Raw genomic sequence first — 16096 nt, forward strand, 5'->3', positions numbered from 1 at the left:
ATTTAAATTAAGTATTTTCTCAGATTGATAGGGCTTCTTCTTCTTCTTTGGCACAACCCCGATATCGGTCATAAGGTATTGCCTGCCTTTTAGTGGACTGATTGATTGCCATAGCAGGATAGACATTTCAAGATACAATGATATACAAAAATAATAAGAGAAAGTAAATAAAAAGGCAAAATAATGCCATTCGCGTAGGAAACTTACCCCTGATTACTATCATTCTTTTTAGCTGCTTAATTCGTAGCAAATCCATCCGACGACAAGGAGCTATTGTTTGCAATAGCGACCGTTACCATTAGCAACGAGCCCTCCGATTCATTGCCAACTTAAATCCATAAAAAAATACAACGCAACCGGGAAACCCCCGGATTCAGAACACCGAGTGCGTGAAAACCATGCACACACACACAAACAGCTACTTTCAAACAACTTATCACAAAATTTCTTCTCCTATATCGCGTAATCATTCCACTTAGAACGCTCGCCGGATCCACTTTACACACTCAATCAAGAGCACGTTTGCGTTACGCACAATCCAACACAACATCCCAACACACACACCACCCCTGTGCAGCGCATCTTCTTCCCCTATACGCCTTCAAAACCGCCATCACCGATCAGCATTGCGCCAATTGCATTGCACCGTCACCGCCCGTGCCCCGGCATCCAAGCTCTCCAGCTCACGCTCTGCCTCTTCTCTCGCTCTATCTCACTGCCTTTCGTTATTTCTTCTATCATTCGGCGGTATCTCTTCACCTACACACACACACACGCGCGCGCACACAAAAGCACACATACACGTAGAGAGCCACCCACACACGTCGAAACCAAGCAGCCCCCATGAAAAGCCACACACTGAGCCGGGTTGAAGAAAATCTACAGAAAATCAATAATTGCGTACGCCTTGTTCCGTCGTTCGCGTTCTGTGCACCGGGGACCGGGGTTTTCTTATTGGTTTTACACACACATTTTCACACCCCGGACAATTGGCACAATGAAACTTATAGTGGAGTTAGGATTAATGAAAACTTTTGCACTGCAAAGGGACCATTTTGGCTGCAGTCAAAAAAGGCAAAGGTTACTACCATACTGCTTCCTTTGGCTGGATCGAACTGAACTCTACTGCTACTGGGTAGCCAGTTTTCAGCCTGCTTTTCCAAGAATGCACACACACACACATTTATACAGCAGGAGCAGGGGCCGCCGATTCGTACCAATAGAACAAAAAACGGTTTCACACGTTTCCCGGTACCGATTCTGGTGCAAGCTGGTTCACCGTTTTCATTCCACCGAAAAGCAGCCACAACGAAGACACACTGTTCAATGTTCCTCCACTGTAATCAGGACAGTAACCACAGCGGCAGTAGTAGCAGCAGCAGACTCTTATCAATCGATCTAATTACCTTTCTTTTTGCCCCACACACACGTGCTATCTGTGCTATCGCGGGTTACGGATGTTTCGTGGCGGCTCTATTCCTCCACACACGCACGCACACACACACACACGATCCAATAAAGATGTGATGTTGTTTTAATTGTGTCACCTTTTGCTAATATGCCAATTGCTGTGTTTTCACTTCCCGTTTATCAATTTTTACTGGAAGGTGTTTTCCTCCTCACCCGTAGCGTATGGTTGTGGGGAGTACAATGAACGGCGGGCGCGTGTTTGTATCTCGCACACACTGCCGGAGCAGGAGCAGCAGCAGCAATACTCACTATCAGAGCCTGTGAACCGCTTGCGTTGGGTGGATGAGCTTGTGTGCGTGTCAGCTTTGCCGTCAACGGGCAAGTGGTGGTAGTGCGCTCTTTGTAGAACAAAACACAGCAGGCAGAAGAGAAGAGAGAAAAAAAAAAACAACAACGCAAGCAACCGAAGTTCGCCGAACTGCACAGTCGAGCGAGAGCGTGTGCGCTTTCCCACCGTCAAACAGTGGTCAGATAAGCGGTTTTCGAAAATGCGCTAATGGGACTGATGAATTGGTTGGTTTTGGTTTGTTTTTGTTCTGTGTTTTTTTATTTATTTTTTTTGCAATAGCTGCAATGCGTATTTATTATTCTTTCTCGTATTTTTTTAATTAGCGTGAAATACTGTCTTTTTCATTCATTTTGCATGGTTTTAGATAATATTTTTTCTCAACTGTTTACACTTAGCAACTCTTTTAACGTCCTATTAACATCAGCTACTGATGGTTATGTTATACTTATATATCTTATTTTTATGTTTATCTTGCTACTTTTCTTTTGTAACATTTTTTGTTGTTTTTTTTTTTTGTTGTTGTATGGTCTATCCTTTCGATTGATTTAGGCCTTTTTATGTTCGAGACTTTTCACAATATTGTGAAATTAACCATAAAAAAACTGAAAAAACGTCGTAAATTAGATCCAATATAAAATTAAGATCGCTCAAAAAATGTCATAATATGATTTTTTTTTAATATTGTAAATCACAATAGATTACTGAGTAAGATTTTTATAAATGCTCTATTTATACACATTGCAACGTATGTATTTTTTTAAATTAAATTAAAACTAACATTAAAATCGTCAACAAAATCAGTCTTAATTCGATTTTATTGAATTTAACCAAATTTATCCAGAATATCCGCGACAAATTTAAAAAAACCATTTTCGAAAAAGAATCCACTCTCATGCTCTCGTTTAGTTTCTCGCTCGCTCTCTCTCTCTCCACTGCGTTTGTTTACTCTCCCCCATCGCAACGGCGCGCGCGTTTGTTTATTTGCTCGTGACATTTGTAACTAACCGAAATTTCGTACGACGATGAACAGTTTTCCGCCCATTTTCTTCAATGAAACGTGCGCCCCCGTCGATCGGGGTTAGGTTCACCGTCTTTGTAAAGTTATTTAGCATCAGATGTGTTACAGTGCGCTGTAGGAAAAGTGTTTAATTTACTTGCTATCCCGTGTACAGATCCATCGTTTTGTTGGGTGCAGATGAAGCAGTGAAGTAATAACTTATTGCACGGGGGTGACACCAGCTAGCGTGGGGTAAGTTCCAGCTGCTTTTCCCTTCTTTTTTTAATGCGGTTTGTGTAAGTGGTCACTCACACCACAACGACCCAGTTTCGGCGGAATGTACAGAAGTTGGGTAATAAATTTGAAACGGCACTAGGCGCGTATCCTTTTCTTTGTTGTAGAACTAGAATAAAGAATAGATTAAAAGATTTGGGAATTTCGTAACAAATCCCAATAGTTTAGCTGCAAAGGTCGAGCTCAAATAATTATAAACGGTTGTCATCCCTGCCTGGGTTCGCCTAGTAGGTCAAGGATAATGAGCTGGAGTGATTTATTTGTTTATTTTTGAATTGACATTTTGCTTGGAAACTGCGTTACAGCATAACGCCCACAAATGACACGTTTTGTACATTTACAACCTGGGTCATCGTCATTAAACTTTTTTTCTTCTTCAAAAACTCAATTCCCAGGACCGTTCCACATATTCTTTGTAAAATGAATTTCCTCTAAATTCCTCTTCGTTTCAGAAACTTTCAAATGTTACTCCCCAAAATGAGTCCTACAACTCGATCATGTGCTCCCGACTGCCGAAGCGTCACAACGTAGAGCCCGTGTTTCGTATCATCTCACAGCTCTTTGCCGACCATTCCGATCTTGCGTCGTCTTCCGTCGCCCGGACCGATTCGGAGATGGGCGATTTCTACCGCATACCGGCCGATAGCATTCCGCGCGATCCTGACCCACCCATTCCCGGCAAGACACGGTTCCACAAGCGCAAGACGCACACACGCCGCAAACCAAGAGCATCACCTCAAGGTACAGCTCTAACCTATTCCGGTGCGATCGTCGGTCGTAGCAAAAGTGTGGACGATCTAACGGCTGTGGCCGGTGTCGGTTCCGGATCGGACACAGAAGAGGATGCGATTACCAAATCGCACGACACAATTGCCCCTTCACACCATCATCATCATCATCGCCAGGCGGAAAAGCTTCTACAGCTGAAGGACCAACAGATAGCGAAGTTGATCAAGAAGCTGACGGCCGTGTTTGAGTGCAACAATCAGTTCGCGGTGGAGCACGAAAAGCTGCAGAAGGAGTACCAGCAGGCGGTGCAGAGCCTGCGCACGCTCGAAGCCATTCAGGCGAAAAGCTGCGACCGTTGCGCCGGCTTTGAAGCGGAACGAAGCCTACTGACAAAAGAAAATGCCGATCTACGGAACGATGTCAAAATGATGAAGATACTCGTGTACCGGCTAAATGTACAGATCGAACGGTATCAGGACACGATCCGCGAGGGCAGGACCGACATACCCCGGCTCGACTTTGTCGACAGCACGTACGGGGGAGCGAAGGACAATCTGAACTGGGGGCCGGTGAATTCGCACACGCTCGGACCGCTGCTGAACGCGTACGAGGAAACGATCGCCGAGAAGACGGCACTGGTGCAGCGGTACGAATCGGAGCTGGCCAGTTTCACCGGCAAGCTGAAGAAGGTGCTGGAGGAAAACGAAGCACTGCAGAAGATGGCGGAAGAGGTACGGGCCGGTCAGAGCGGATGGGCGTCGGAAAAGGCACGCCTGCAGGCGCAGGTTGATGTGCTGCGGAGCAAGGCGGAGGTGCAGGGGAAGCGGGCCGATCTGGCGAAGGAAAAGCTGGTGGAGGTGCTCAAATGTTACGAACAGAAAGGTAAGAACTGTTTCCTGCCTGCAATCAGAAAAAACGCTCATACAATAATGCATGATTTTATTTCAACCAGTACAAGCCCAAAATCTAGACATTGAGCGACTGCAGGAAGCTTACTCACGCGCGAAAGGGGAGCTGACCTCACTGCGCAATCTGAACCAAAATCCAGAGGTTGTCGCGAATAGTTTGAAGGAATGCCAAAAGTATGTGCACTGATTAAGCTTCTACCCGCAATGCTTTACAGGGTTATTCGAGTCAATTTAGAATGTCAACAACATTTTTCATTGCTTGCGATATGTTTTTCAACAGCTGTCAAATGTTGTATTTACATCACAATAATGGTTCAGTTCTTCTATATGATTTTCAACACGCTGGAAGTTGGATTGAGTTTAACAGTTCTTTGTGCTCAAGTTGAAAATCATGTGTAAGAACCAGTGCTGCAAAATGTCATGATCATTACAAGATATTCACCAACGAAAACAGTGAACATATCCATGTTAGCTTGATGTTCATTGCGTCATGACATGCCGTATGCGATGTGCGAGTGCTTTAGTGAAACGCGAAACTCTGGCTGACAAGCTGAGCTTAATGCAAGCATTATCATGATTTTTTTCTGGCTGTGAACAGTGCTGCCAAATGCCACTGATTCAGTCACCAACACTCATGACTGAAACGAAGCTCAAATCAGCTCACGTACACAACTGAGATGATCAGAGGTGAGACTCAAACAGTTGGGAGACCAATCACATGCTTGGTGACATTTTTTGTAGCACCCATCTCTTGGTCACTCACATGGTCATGACATTTTATGTCGGTGATAATAACGACATTATACTTGGCATGTATTTTTTCCCCAGAAGCAAAAAGATCATGCTTTGTTTCACTATGTCAGATTTGATCACAGTAGCGCTCGTGACGCTGACATTATTTTGTTTCAGCCGGAATTTGTCATGATGTCAGTGAAATTTTGCACAACTGAACACAGTAAAACAAATTTTGACATAGTGACTGACCAAGCGTTGGTCGCATGCATTAGTCACACCAATCGTTTTGAGTATCACCTCTGACTATCAATATTGAGTACGTGACGCTGACATGGATTTTGTTTCAGTCAGATTATTTTTATGACATTTAAAATGACATTTTGCAGCACTGATAAGAACTGAAATTTTTCTTGTGATGCGAATACAATATATGACAGCTGTTGAAAATCATCGTATAGGTGGTGAATAATGATGTGCACATTCGAATATGACTTGGAAAACCTTGTACATTGCTGTTCTAATACATTTCATTCACTTGCCAGACTTCTGGAGGAACTTCGACACCAGCACAGCGAGGAACGTGCCCGTACGGCAACGGAGGTGGAATCCCTGCGGACCGAGCTCCGCCAACGAACGGCCGACCTTGAGCAGCTTCGCCAGGACCACCGGCAGCAGCAGGGCATCTTCGAGCGGCAGAAAGAAATCAATGAGTAAATATCTTACGGGAGGAATATTTGAGGTTTGTTTAAATGCTAATGATACCCGTACACCGCAGAATCCTTATGGGAAAGAACACTACGCTGAAGCAAACGCTCGAGCGCACCAGACAATCGAAGGAAATACTGAAGCAGCGCCTCAAAACCATGATCAGCTGGGACAAGGGTTCGGAACAGCGCAAAGATCAGCTGGCCGACTGCTGGCGCAACATTCGCGCACTGCAGGACCAGCTGCAGCAGCGCGACCGGCAGCTCCAGGCGCAGCAGCAACGCTTCCAGGTCGAGCAGGAGCAGCTGCAGCGTCGGCTGCGCCAGCGGGAGGATACGCTACGTAAGATTCTAGCAGATAAGGCCCAATTTCAGCGCCACAGTTGAGCGGACGATGCAAATCCATTAGTCAATCGCTCAATGTTTCTGAAAAAAAAAACAAAAAACAAAACAAAATATAGAGAAAACTGTACAAAGCATATTATGTTCGCTTGATTCAGCCAGATTTACAATCAATTTTTCGGGCCGTTTTCAGGATATAGTTGCGCACTTTTGATAGATTATACTTTCTTTTTTATTTCATTCTTAGATAATGACTTCATATGTTTTTCATTGCTTCATACATTTTTTTTCTCGCTCTTTCTTTCTTTTCTATCGTTGCTCCTAAACACTACGCTGCAAAAACTCATGCGAAATCCGTTTTGGGCTCGTTCTAACCGGTTTGTTTTGTTCTTCTTCGTAATCAATATATAAATACAATTAGATTTTTTTTGCCTCTTTCACACCTCCTCTGTGATTCTTATTGGCTATAGACGGTGCTTTTTTGTTCTGCTTCGTGAAATCGTATTGCTTGGTTTTGATGACGTGAAAGGAATCGAAGGGTTAAATTAGAGAGAAAAAAGTGCAGCTGTGTGTTGGTGGTGGTGGAGCACGTGATTCCGGTGATTATTTCCGCCTTCTTGCTGCAGGCTAAATCTGTTCGATTTTTGTGACTGTTGCGGTGCAGGGATGCATCTATTTTTTGTTTTTAATCTGTTCTGCTGTACACACAGGTTTTTCTTACATAATTAATAGCTCGTGTATTCTGTCGTTGGACTGGACGTACGCGCGCGTGCCTTTTCTCTTGTTATGCCTGAAGCTGCTCTAAATGTCACTCCTTTTTTGTAGGTTGTATTACTCACACACAGCAACTACACGCACACACTGATTAGATGCCCATTTGCCCAATGATAGGTTAGTCAGGGTTGCGCAAGAGAGGAAGATAAATATAGTTTGATGTAAATATCACTAAATCATTTCTACTTGGCGAGGAGGGACAAACAAACAAACAAAAAACCAAAAGGGCCCCTAAAAGTTACTTTTCTACTTCTCGTACCCACTTCTTCCTTGCCAGCGGCCAATTTGTAGTTCGACAAATCAATTCAATTCTGTATGAATCACGTGTACAGGCGCGTGAAGCCGTGAGTGCACAACACAATTACTACTGCTCAAATCACACAGTCGATCGTTGTTGATGTTTCCTAGTGTTACTGGGAAAAATAGTCAAAAAACGATACACCTACCTTCTCTCTCTCTCTCTTTCTCTCGCGGGAGTAGCACAAAAACAAACCTAAGCGAAGTAGTACTCTGCTACTACACAACACTCTGAACAGACAATCATTACAATGGCTCCTCCCTGGGTGCGTTCCCAGGGATGACCAAACGTAAGCCTATATTGCAAGCAGCGGCGCTACTACTACTCCACGATCAGCACGCTAGCTTTTAGTAGCGTCATTCAACCGCTTCGCTCACACCGGCCGCAACCTCTTTGGCCTCTACTGCTGGCACACCACCGGCGATGGACAGTTTATCCGTGTCTTGGATGGACATTTTCTGCAAAAAAAAGGACCGAGAGCATTAGCGTCATAGAGTAAAGTAAAAATCCATGCGATACAGGGTTTTCCAAGTCAGTTTCGAATGTTAAGGCCGGGATACATTGTCCGTCGTCCTGACGGCGACTGGTGGAAGTTTTTTTTTTTTGGGAATCGATCATGCCGGATCTCAAATTTAAGTAGTTTTTGTCCGTTTTGTTGATGCTAAAATGGCTGAAATACTTGCACAACATATTTATCTATCAATTACAAAGCTTTTCCCGTCCACTATATGTAAAAAACATGGAAAAATAACATTATTTCATGGAGTAATTTAGATTTTCACTGTCGCATCTGGCGGCGGCTGACTGAAGCATTTTGTCAAACAATTTGGAACCGCTTCAGAAAGTATGTTATTTTTACATGTTTTTTACTTAAACTGGACTGTAAAAGTTTTGTAAAAGTTAAACACACATGTTCTGCACTCATTGCATTCATTTTCGCATCGAAAAACGGTGAAAATTACACTTTAATTTGAGATCCGGCATGGCCATTCCCTCAATGATTAAAAAAAAGCTTCCACTAGCCGTCGCTAGATGCGCTAGTGAAAATCTAAATTACACTAGCAAGTACGGACTATGTACCCCGATGTGCGTTTAAAACTGAAATTTCGTTTTGAAGCAAATACACCATTTGACACCTGTTGAAAAACATCTTGAAGGGGGGGTGAATAATTATGTGCCCATTCGAAAGTGACCTGGAAAACCCTGTAGTAATATCTCATCTCCAACCTTACCTTAACAGACTCTCCAATTTTATCCATCGGCTCCTGTCCCTCGGTGCCGGCTGCGTCCACAGCCCCGTTGGGTGTTTCGTTACCGCCCGGCGCTTGCTGAGGCGTAGTGGCTGCGGCGACGGCGGCAGTTGCTGCCAGCGCGGGCGACGGACTCTTGCGCGACGGTGGCTGATACTGGGGGCGCTGCACGAACATGTTGTCCAGGATGTGGTCGATGTTTTCGCCACTGTCGGCCGGCGCAGAGCCGCCGGCACCCTCCGCCCCACCCTCTGCAGCATTCGCTGCCGTCGATTCGTCCCCGGTGGAGCGGCTGGTCGCCCCGCCCGATTTGTTCGCCGCACTCGCGCTGGCGGGCGTGGCGGCGGCTCCGGCCGGTTTACGATCCGGCGGGGCCAGAATCGGTATAGCGGCGGTCGGCCTTCGACCGGTGGGCAGTGGGCGGGGTGCTTGCGCTTGCGTTTGAGGTGCGTAGTACGTGATGCCACCGGACGGTTGGTACAGCGCGGTCGGCGGCGGTGGTCCACCGGGGCCTCCGGTGGGCGGACCGGCGACGACGGCCGATGGCGGTGGGCCACCGGGCACGGGCTGCGGCACGACACCGACGGCCGGTGCGTACCCGGTCTGGAAGCTGGCGGCGTAGGCGGTCGGGTACTGGGCCGGGCTAACGCCCGGTGCGGCCCCGCTCGGTGGTGGCCCGAGCGCCGGCACAAAGTTCATCGGCGGGGGCGGTGCACCACCGCCCGGCACGACGCCCGTGGGCGGCTGCGGGCCGGGCTGCGGCACGCTGGCAGGTTGTGGCGCTGGCAAGTAGGCACTGGGGGCGGGCACGGGACCCGCCAGGTACGGGGCGGACTGGGGCGGTTGCGGCGGCGGTCCTTGCGCTGCGTACGGGGGCGGTGCATACTGGGCTTGCGGGGGTGGTGGCGCCTGGGACGGTTGCTGTTGCGGCGGTGGTGGCGCCTGCTGCTGCTGCGGCTGACCGCCGGGAGCGGCCGCGGTGACGTACTCGCCCGGCGCCGGTCCACCAGCACCACCCGGCGCGGGCGCGTAGTAGAGGGCCGCCGTCTGGTGGTACTGGACCGGTGCGCTTTGGCCACCCGGAGCGCCCTGCGGCGGCGGAGGCGGTTGCTGGTGCGTCTTGCCGACGGCCACGTGATACTCGGCGGGCTGCAGCGTCATGGGCAGCCCACCGGGTGCCGGTCCGCTCTGGGGCAGCTGTTGCTGGGCGTACACCTGCTGCTGCTGCTTCTGCTTGTTGAGCTGTTGTTCGTGCTGATGCCGCAGCATCTGCTCCTGGTGCTGTTGCATCAGCTGGCGCTGCTCGTGCATGGAGGCGGCTGCTGCTGCCGCTGCTGCCGCAGCGGCCGCTTGCTGTTGCTGCTGCTGTTGCACCTGCTGTTGCTGCTGCTGCACCTGCATCGCATTAACGTTGGCCGCACTTTCCATCGCGGATCGCTGCCGCTGTGTCGAGTATCGTTTCGTCGCACGAGGAACCTCCGCCGGTAGCATCTGCTGCTGATGTTGCATTTGATTAGCAACCTGCTGCTGCTGCTGTTGAACTGTCAACGGTCGCTGCTGGCCACCGTACCCTTGCGGCATCGCTTGGTACTCCAGCTGCATGCGCTCGGACGACACCTGCTCTGTCGGCGGAGCGGGTTGTGCCACTATTGCGCGGGGTGAGATTTGAGATCGCTGACTCATCGGAAGCTGCCCACCGGCTGCGTTCGCCTGTTGCATTGGCGCTGATCCCGCGTACAGAGGTACATACTTCGAATGGTCCTCCTCCAGGTAGCCCTGTTTCATCTTCTGAGGCGGTTGGGACGGCTGTTGCTGCTGCTGCTGATGCGGATGCTGCGCCATTTGGCCATGAATGCCGTAGTGCTGTTGCTGCACCCCGGCCGATGGCACCGAACCCAGCGAAGCCGATGTCGTCACCACGTTCATCATTCTGCTCTGATGGTTCGGGTCCGCGTGGTGGATGCGTTCACCTCCGGGGCTGGTGCTGTTTCCATGCTGCTGCTGTTGCTGCTGCTGTTGCACTGGGCCATGGTTGTTCATCTTGTTGCTATTGCTGCTGCCGGACAGCGCACCGGCACTGCTGCTGTGCATCATCGGAGCGGCGGCGGCAGCCAGTCCCGGACTACCACCCGGTTGTCCCGATCCTGCCCCAGCTCCAGCTCCCATCGGTGCAACCCCACTGCCACCCGTTCCAGCTCCTCCTGCTTCGCCATTTTTGTTTCTCGCCTGACCCTTGTACTGCAGCGAGCTCATCACCTTGTACTCCTTCTCCTTACTATTTCGCCCGCCGCTGCCGGCGAGCTTGTTCTCCTTGTTATGATAATTGTTGCGCGCGCCGCGCTCCTCGTTGCGATACCGCCCATTGCCGCCTCCGTACTCGGGCCGCTGCTCCCAATCGCCGGCCCGCTGCTCCTGCTCCCGGTCACGATCGCCACTGGCCGCACTCGCGGCCCAATCGCCCGATCGTACCCGCTCCGAACGGCCCATCGAGCGGTCCGGCCCGGTGCCACCCGCCCGCCGCACATCGGACGACTTCGCACGACCACCAGCAGCAACACCACCCTCCGTCCCGCCGGACTGCCTTCGCTGCCCGTCTCCACCCTTCGGCGGGCCTTCCCGGCGGCCCCGGCCCGTCGCCCGACCACTTTTCCCGTTGGCGCCGCCCGCCAGCTCGGGGAACTCCTCCGGCCGCGGCAGCTTCTTGTGCCGCTGGTGGTGCTCCGCCCCGGACGACTTCTGGTACGCGTCCTCGTCCTCCCAGTTGCGCGTGTACCGGTTCGGGCCGCGGGCGTACCGGCGCTTCCTGCGCGCCTTCGGCGGCCCATCTTCGCTCCGGATGTCGTACCCGTACGCGAACACCAGCTCAGCCTGCGATTTCGGGGCCTGCTCGCTCTCGTCGAACCGGTCGTGCGTCCACCGGTCGGCCGATGCCTGCCACTTCTTGGCTCCCTTCGCTCCGGCTCCGCCACCGGTACCGCCACCGCCGCCCTTCTCCGAACCGCGCCGCTCGCCCCCGTACATTCCGGGCGCTCCGAGCTCACCGCCTCCGCCGCCGCCGCCACCGCCACCACCACCACCGCCGCCACCGTGCGAATCGCCTTCACCGAGCCCGTCCTCGTTCCGCTTCGCCCGCTGCTCGTCCCCGTCCACCCCCGAATCGTCCAGATCGTCCTCGGCCGTCCGGTCGTCGTGCTCGTAGAACGTGCCCTTCTTCGGGATGTACTGCGGGTTGCTGCGGTCCTCGTCGTCGTCCACCTTGCGGCGGCTTTCCGCGTCCTGCTCCTGCCCGTCGCCGCTCTGCCGCTCGTGCACCTCGATCACATCATCGTCGTCCTCCTCGTCTTCCTCCTCCTCCTCGGTACCGTCGTCCTCGTCGTCCTCCTCCGTACCGTCGTCATCCTCTTCGTCCTCCTCTTCCTCGCCACCGCTTTCCTCCTCCTCGTAATCGTCCTCTTCATCTTCCTCCTCGCCGCCGTCCGACGGCGAATCGGAGGCAGTATCGTACTCGGACTCGACCGTCGCCAGACCGCTCTGCTGCGAAGTGTCCTCCTGATTGGCTTCCTTTGTGTTCTGGAAGGGGGATTTTGTATAATTTTTAAATTAGTGACGATTTTATTACAATTGTTGTCTAGCGAATTTCATAGACAATACAATAAATTAGATTTCAACAGCATGTATGTATCTGCGTGTTCCTTCACACATAATCATACAGGGTTTTCCAAGTCGATTTCCAATCTGAAATTTCATTTCCATCATAGTAATTTTTAACTTCCTCAGCATGATTTTCAACACATCTCAAGCTGGATTGAGTGTGACGGTTCTTTGTGATGTGTTGAAAATCATGTGTAAAAACGTAAATTTTATTTTGATGCAAATACACAATTTGACAACTGTTGAAAAACATCTTGGAGGCGGGTGAATAATTATGTGCCCATTCAAAAGTGACCTGGAAAACCCTGTATTCCACATACAGGCAAAGGCGAAAAAACTATGGCAGCAGCCCGTTAAAGTGTTGAAAATCATGCTGAAGAAATCAAAATTAGTTTGATGGAAATGAAATGTCAGATCGATGTGGAATTTTGTTTTGAAATGTATTCAAAACTGACTTGGAAAACCCTGTAAATTGGTTACAACGTTACCCAAACGTATTGCCTTCGTTTACACAAGTCTTTGCAGAAGGCAAAATTGAAAAGCAAAAGAGTTCAACCCCTTAATTAATATGAAACTTGTTTTTACATGCCTTTCGTGCCGTTTTTCGATATGTTTTTATCCGTTTTCCCGAAAATACAAAAAAAAATTGGACCGAAATGTCTTTGCTAAACCAAAATTACCGTTTCGCTTTAGTCTGGCCGAAAAAAAAACCATTAAAACCGCCCTTCCCCCTTCCATCGCTAAAGAAAAAAAAAAGAAAAGCCTCCCCCCCCTTTTGTGTGGGCTTTCCTTTCCGAAATAGAAAAAGGGAAATAAGATGAAAACCCAAAAAAAAGAAAAAAAAACGAGGTAACCTAATTGGCAAACCTATTCGCCGGCGCATGGTTTCCCGGAATGCGTGCCGGAATCGTTAGCGCCGGCGCAAACACGCGGCCAGAGGTGCGGGAAGAAAAGCGCAGGCAAGCGTTGCGATCGGCGACTTGGATCAACACCATCCGAGCCGACCGATGATGATGATGATCATGAGCATGCACTCTCTTCTACCGAAACGTATTTGAACAATGTGGTGATCGATTGATAGTGCAAAGCAGGGGGTGTGGGTAGGTAGGTAGATCATCATATCTCTCCGATTGACCAAACAGTAACCATCATCATCATCATCCTCATCACACCAAAACGGGGCTGTTGAATTTACCATTCAAGCATGTAAACGCATCGGGCACCGGCTGCAATCTCTACCAGAGCAGTGTGTCCTCTCTCTCTCTCATTCTTCTTCTCTCTGTTTCGATTGCCTTTCACTCGCGGGGCTAGGCCCGTTGCGCTGCCCCGTTACAGCGGCGGCTACGGCTGCTGCATATCAATTTTCACGCAAGAAAAATCGCTCCAACCATTTGTACAGCCAATGCACGAAATCGCACATCTTGCCAATGTACGGGAAACAGGGAGCAGTAGCAGCAGCAGGCGTTGCAAAAACAATGGCGACGCTTTTTGCTCTTACCATCCGGGGAATATAGCCGGCAGTGTATGTAGGAGAAATTTTGGTATTTTCTCCTTCCCCGCAGCATGTGTGTGTGCGTGTTGGCCGTTAGAGCGAGGTAACAAAGGTGGCGATATGTCTCTCTTCAATTTTTTTTCTTCTCCACCCAATTTACCGGTGCTTGGACAAACCACATCTCGCGTTGCCGGGTGCCAAATCGAATTAATAACCCCCCCGCACTCTGCTAGCGGTTAACAACCGGGCAATTCATTCCGCTTTCCAGCCACGCGGCGTCACCGGCCGATGCGGGGCTGCAGCTGACTGAACGTTTTCCAATTTCGCCCTATCGCCCCCCAAAAAGCCGATCAAAGCGTGCGCGGCGTGTGATTATCCCAATAAATGCAGCGCTTCAGTCAAACGGTAAAGAAGAGTTTTTATACGCTGCGCCACAACACTGCTGTCCGCACACGGTGCTGTAATAAATCACAGAAAAAAGAAGCTTAGAAAGGGGGATATATCGACTACTACTACTAGCCCGGAACCCAGCAACGTTACACGTGGTAGCGAAGGAAAAACCAAAAGATGCCATCACTGTGCACACAGATCGTGCTGGATGTGCCTAAAGCATGCAACCCTGTGTACATGTTGGAGGAGTTAGCGGATGAGGCAATTGGCTCATTGCTCCTTTAGCTCCCCTTCTTCTCTTACTAGTGAGATGCTTCGCTGGGACGCTTGAATGCCCGCAATCCACACGCATGCTGTTTGCCACCCTAAAATACTGCCTCTCCCCCTTTCCACTGGAGGGGCCACCCGACATAGGTCCAAATTGCAAAGCTTGCAGTTCCGCGCACCCTACTGCGTACGAAGAAACAAACAGGGGGTGGAAGAAAAAAGGTCAAGTTTGTTTATATACTGTTGTGCAATCTGCCCTTTGGCAGACAGATGTGGTTGCTTTCACCCGCGTTCCTCTGCTTGCCGTTCTCCTTCTTTTCCGCAATGCCCAGTCCGGAAATGTCCGTGTGGAAACTTACTTCTGCCGAATTGTCGGTAAAATCATCCGATTCCGATAACTTCTGTTGAGCTGGCGGTGTGGTTGTTGTTGTTGTTGTTGTTGCTGCTGCTGCTCCTGCTGCTGGTGCCGCTACTGCTGCTGCTGCTGCTGCTGCCGGAGCCGGAGCTGGCACTACCGGAGCTGGCGGTAGCGGTGCCGGAACGGCCGCGGCTGCTGCTGCTGTGACGACTGCTGCTTTCTCCGACATTTCTCTGCCGACCTGGGATCGTGTGTGTGTGTGTCGATTCGCGTTCGCAGTGTGTGTGTCTGCCGATGAGCGTGCAGCTTTTCCTTTGCTGCGTAGGACGACGGCTCGTTACCGCACCCTACTGCAACCCGCGTCCACAGCACTCTCCAAGGCACTCTGCCGTGTACCGCCGGATCCCGGGAACGGAATGCAGCCGGTGCTTTCTTTCCCTTCTTTCACCTCACCCACACCCACACACACACACACTGTGGCAACACAGAACAAAACACACTTTTCACCACCAAATCACGCCCCCTCCCGCAATTCCACACCCACAAAACACCTGCTGCGGCGTATGAGCTCCGCTCCGTGGTTCTGCTATTCGTTACGCGTGTGCGACGACACACCAGAGTACACAATCCTTTTTTCTACACGCCGTGCAGGGAAGCCTCCACACACCCCGTGCCCGTTCCGGTCGGACAAACGGGACTGATGGGGGAGGAGGGGAACAACGCGGCAACACACAACCGCCGGGACACGTCTCCTGTTGGGAGGAGGTTTTCCGATTCGATTTACTACTCGTCCGGGTCCGGTCGACCGTATGTGTGTGAGTTTCGAGAAGAGTTTGTGAAATCTGCACCGATGATAAAAAACTACAGCGAGCGACCCGACTGGTGGTGGCTGGCTGGCTGGCGGACGCAAAACTTCGCACTGAGCTGTCAAAAACCGCGGTAGCTGTCAAATGCCGAACGAAGCGAGGTGAGTACATCGGACAGCAACTGTGACAATCCTTGCCCTGGGGTGGATATTTTTAAATATTTTGATTACAAAAGGCAACCATTGATTTGATTGACCTAATTTACAACTAACCAAAAGTTCCTTATTTTGGAACGTTTTTAAAAACTAATGCGTAAATGCCTTCATGCGGCTAGCAATGGCA

The 16096-nt window shown here is 50.1% G+C and overlaps 2 protein-coding genes across 2 annotated transcripts; one reads left to right on the forward strand and one right to left on the reverse strand.

Annotated features, from left to right (window-relative positions):
• Positions 1 to 2423: 2423 nt before the first annotated feature.
• LOC120956533 (protein Cep89 homolog) lies at positions 2424 to 7218 on the forward strand. The gene is made up of 5 exons (XM_040378056.2): positions 2424 to 3008; positions 3503 to 4661; positions 4732 to 4861; positions 5965 to 6132; positions 6198 to 7218. The coding sequence occupies exons 2-5, from the start codon at positions 3548 to 3550 to the stop codon at positions 6511 to 6513; spliced, it is 1728 nt and encodes a 575-aa protein (XP_040233990.2). The 5' UTR covers positions 2424 to 3008; positions 3503 to 3547; the 3' UTR covers positions 6514 to 7218.
• On the reverse strand, positions 6734 to 15974 carry LOC120956532 (trithorax group protein osa). Its single transcript, XM_040378055.2, has 3 exons — positions 14950 to 15974; positions 8773 to 12360; positions 6734 to 7998 (listed from the first exon to the last, which is right to left on the reverse strand). The coding sequence occupies exons 1-3, from the start codon at positions 15175 to 15177 to the stop codon at positions 7897 to 7899; spliced, it is 3918 nt and encodes a 1305-aa protein (XP_040233989.2). The 5' UTR covers positions 15178 to 15974; the 3' UTR covers positions 6734 to 7896.
• Between the last annotated feature and the right edge of the window lie 122 nt (positions 15975 to 16096).

The sequence above is a fragment of the Anopheles coluzzii genome, chromosome 3 (assembly GCF_943734685.1).
Source record: "Anopheles coluzzii chromosome 3, AcolN3, whole genome shotgun sequence".
NCBI classification, from domain to species: domain Eukaryota; kingdom Metazoa; phylum Arthropoda; class Insecta; order Diptera; family Culicidae; genus Anopheles; species Anopheles coluzzii.

Excerpts from the sequence above, each read along its gene's own strand:
- LOC120956533 (XM_040378056.2), top strand. The coding sequence starts at position 3,548 with ATGTGCTCCCGACTGCCGAAGCGTCACAACGTAGAGCCCGTGTTTCGT. Across the intron at positions 4,662-4,731 it reads CAAATGTTACGAACAGAAAG|TACAAGCCCAAAATCTAGAC; the intron begins GTAAGAACTGTT and ends TATTTCAACCAG. Across the intron at positions 4,862-5,964 it reads AGTTTGAAGGAATGCCAAAA|ACTTCTGGAGGAACTTCGAC; the intron begins GTATGTGCACTG and ends TTCACTTGCCAG.
- LOC120956532 (XM_040378055.2), bottom strand. The coding sequence starts at position 15,177 with ATGTCGGAGAAAGCAGCAGTCGTCACAGCAGCAGCAGCCGCGGCCGTT. Across the intron at positions 12,361-14,949 it reads TTACCGACAATTCGGCAGAA|AACACAAAGGAAGCCAATCA; the intron begins GTAAGTTTCCAC and ends TCCCCCTTCCAG. Across the intron at positions 7,999-8,772 it reads AAATTGGAGAGTCTGTTAAG|AAAATGTCCATCCAAGACAC; the intron begins GTAAGGTTGGAG and ends TTTTTTTTGCAG.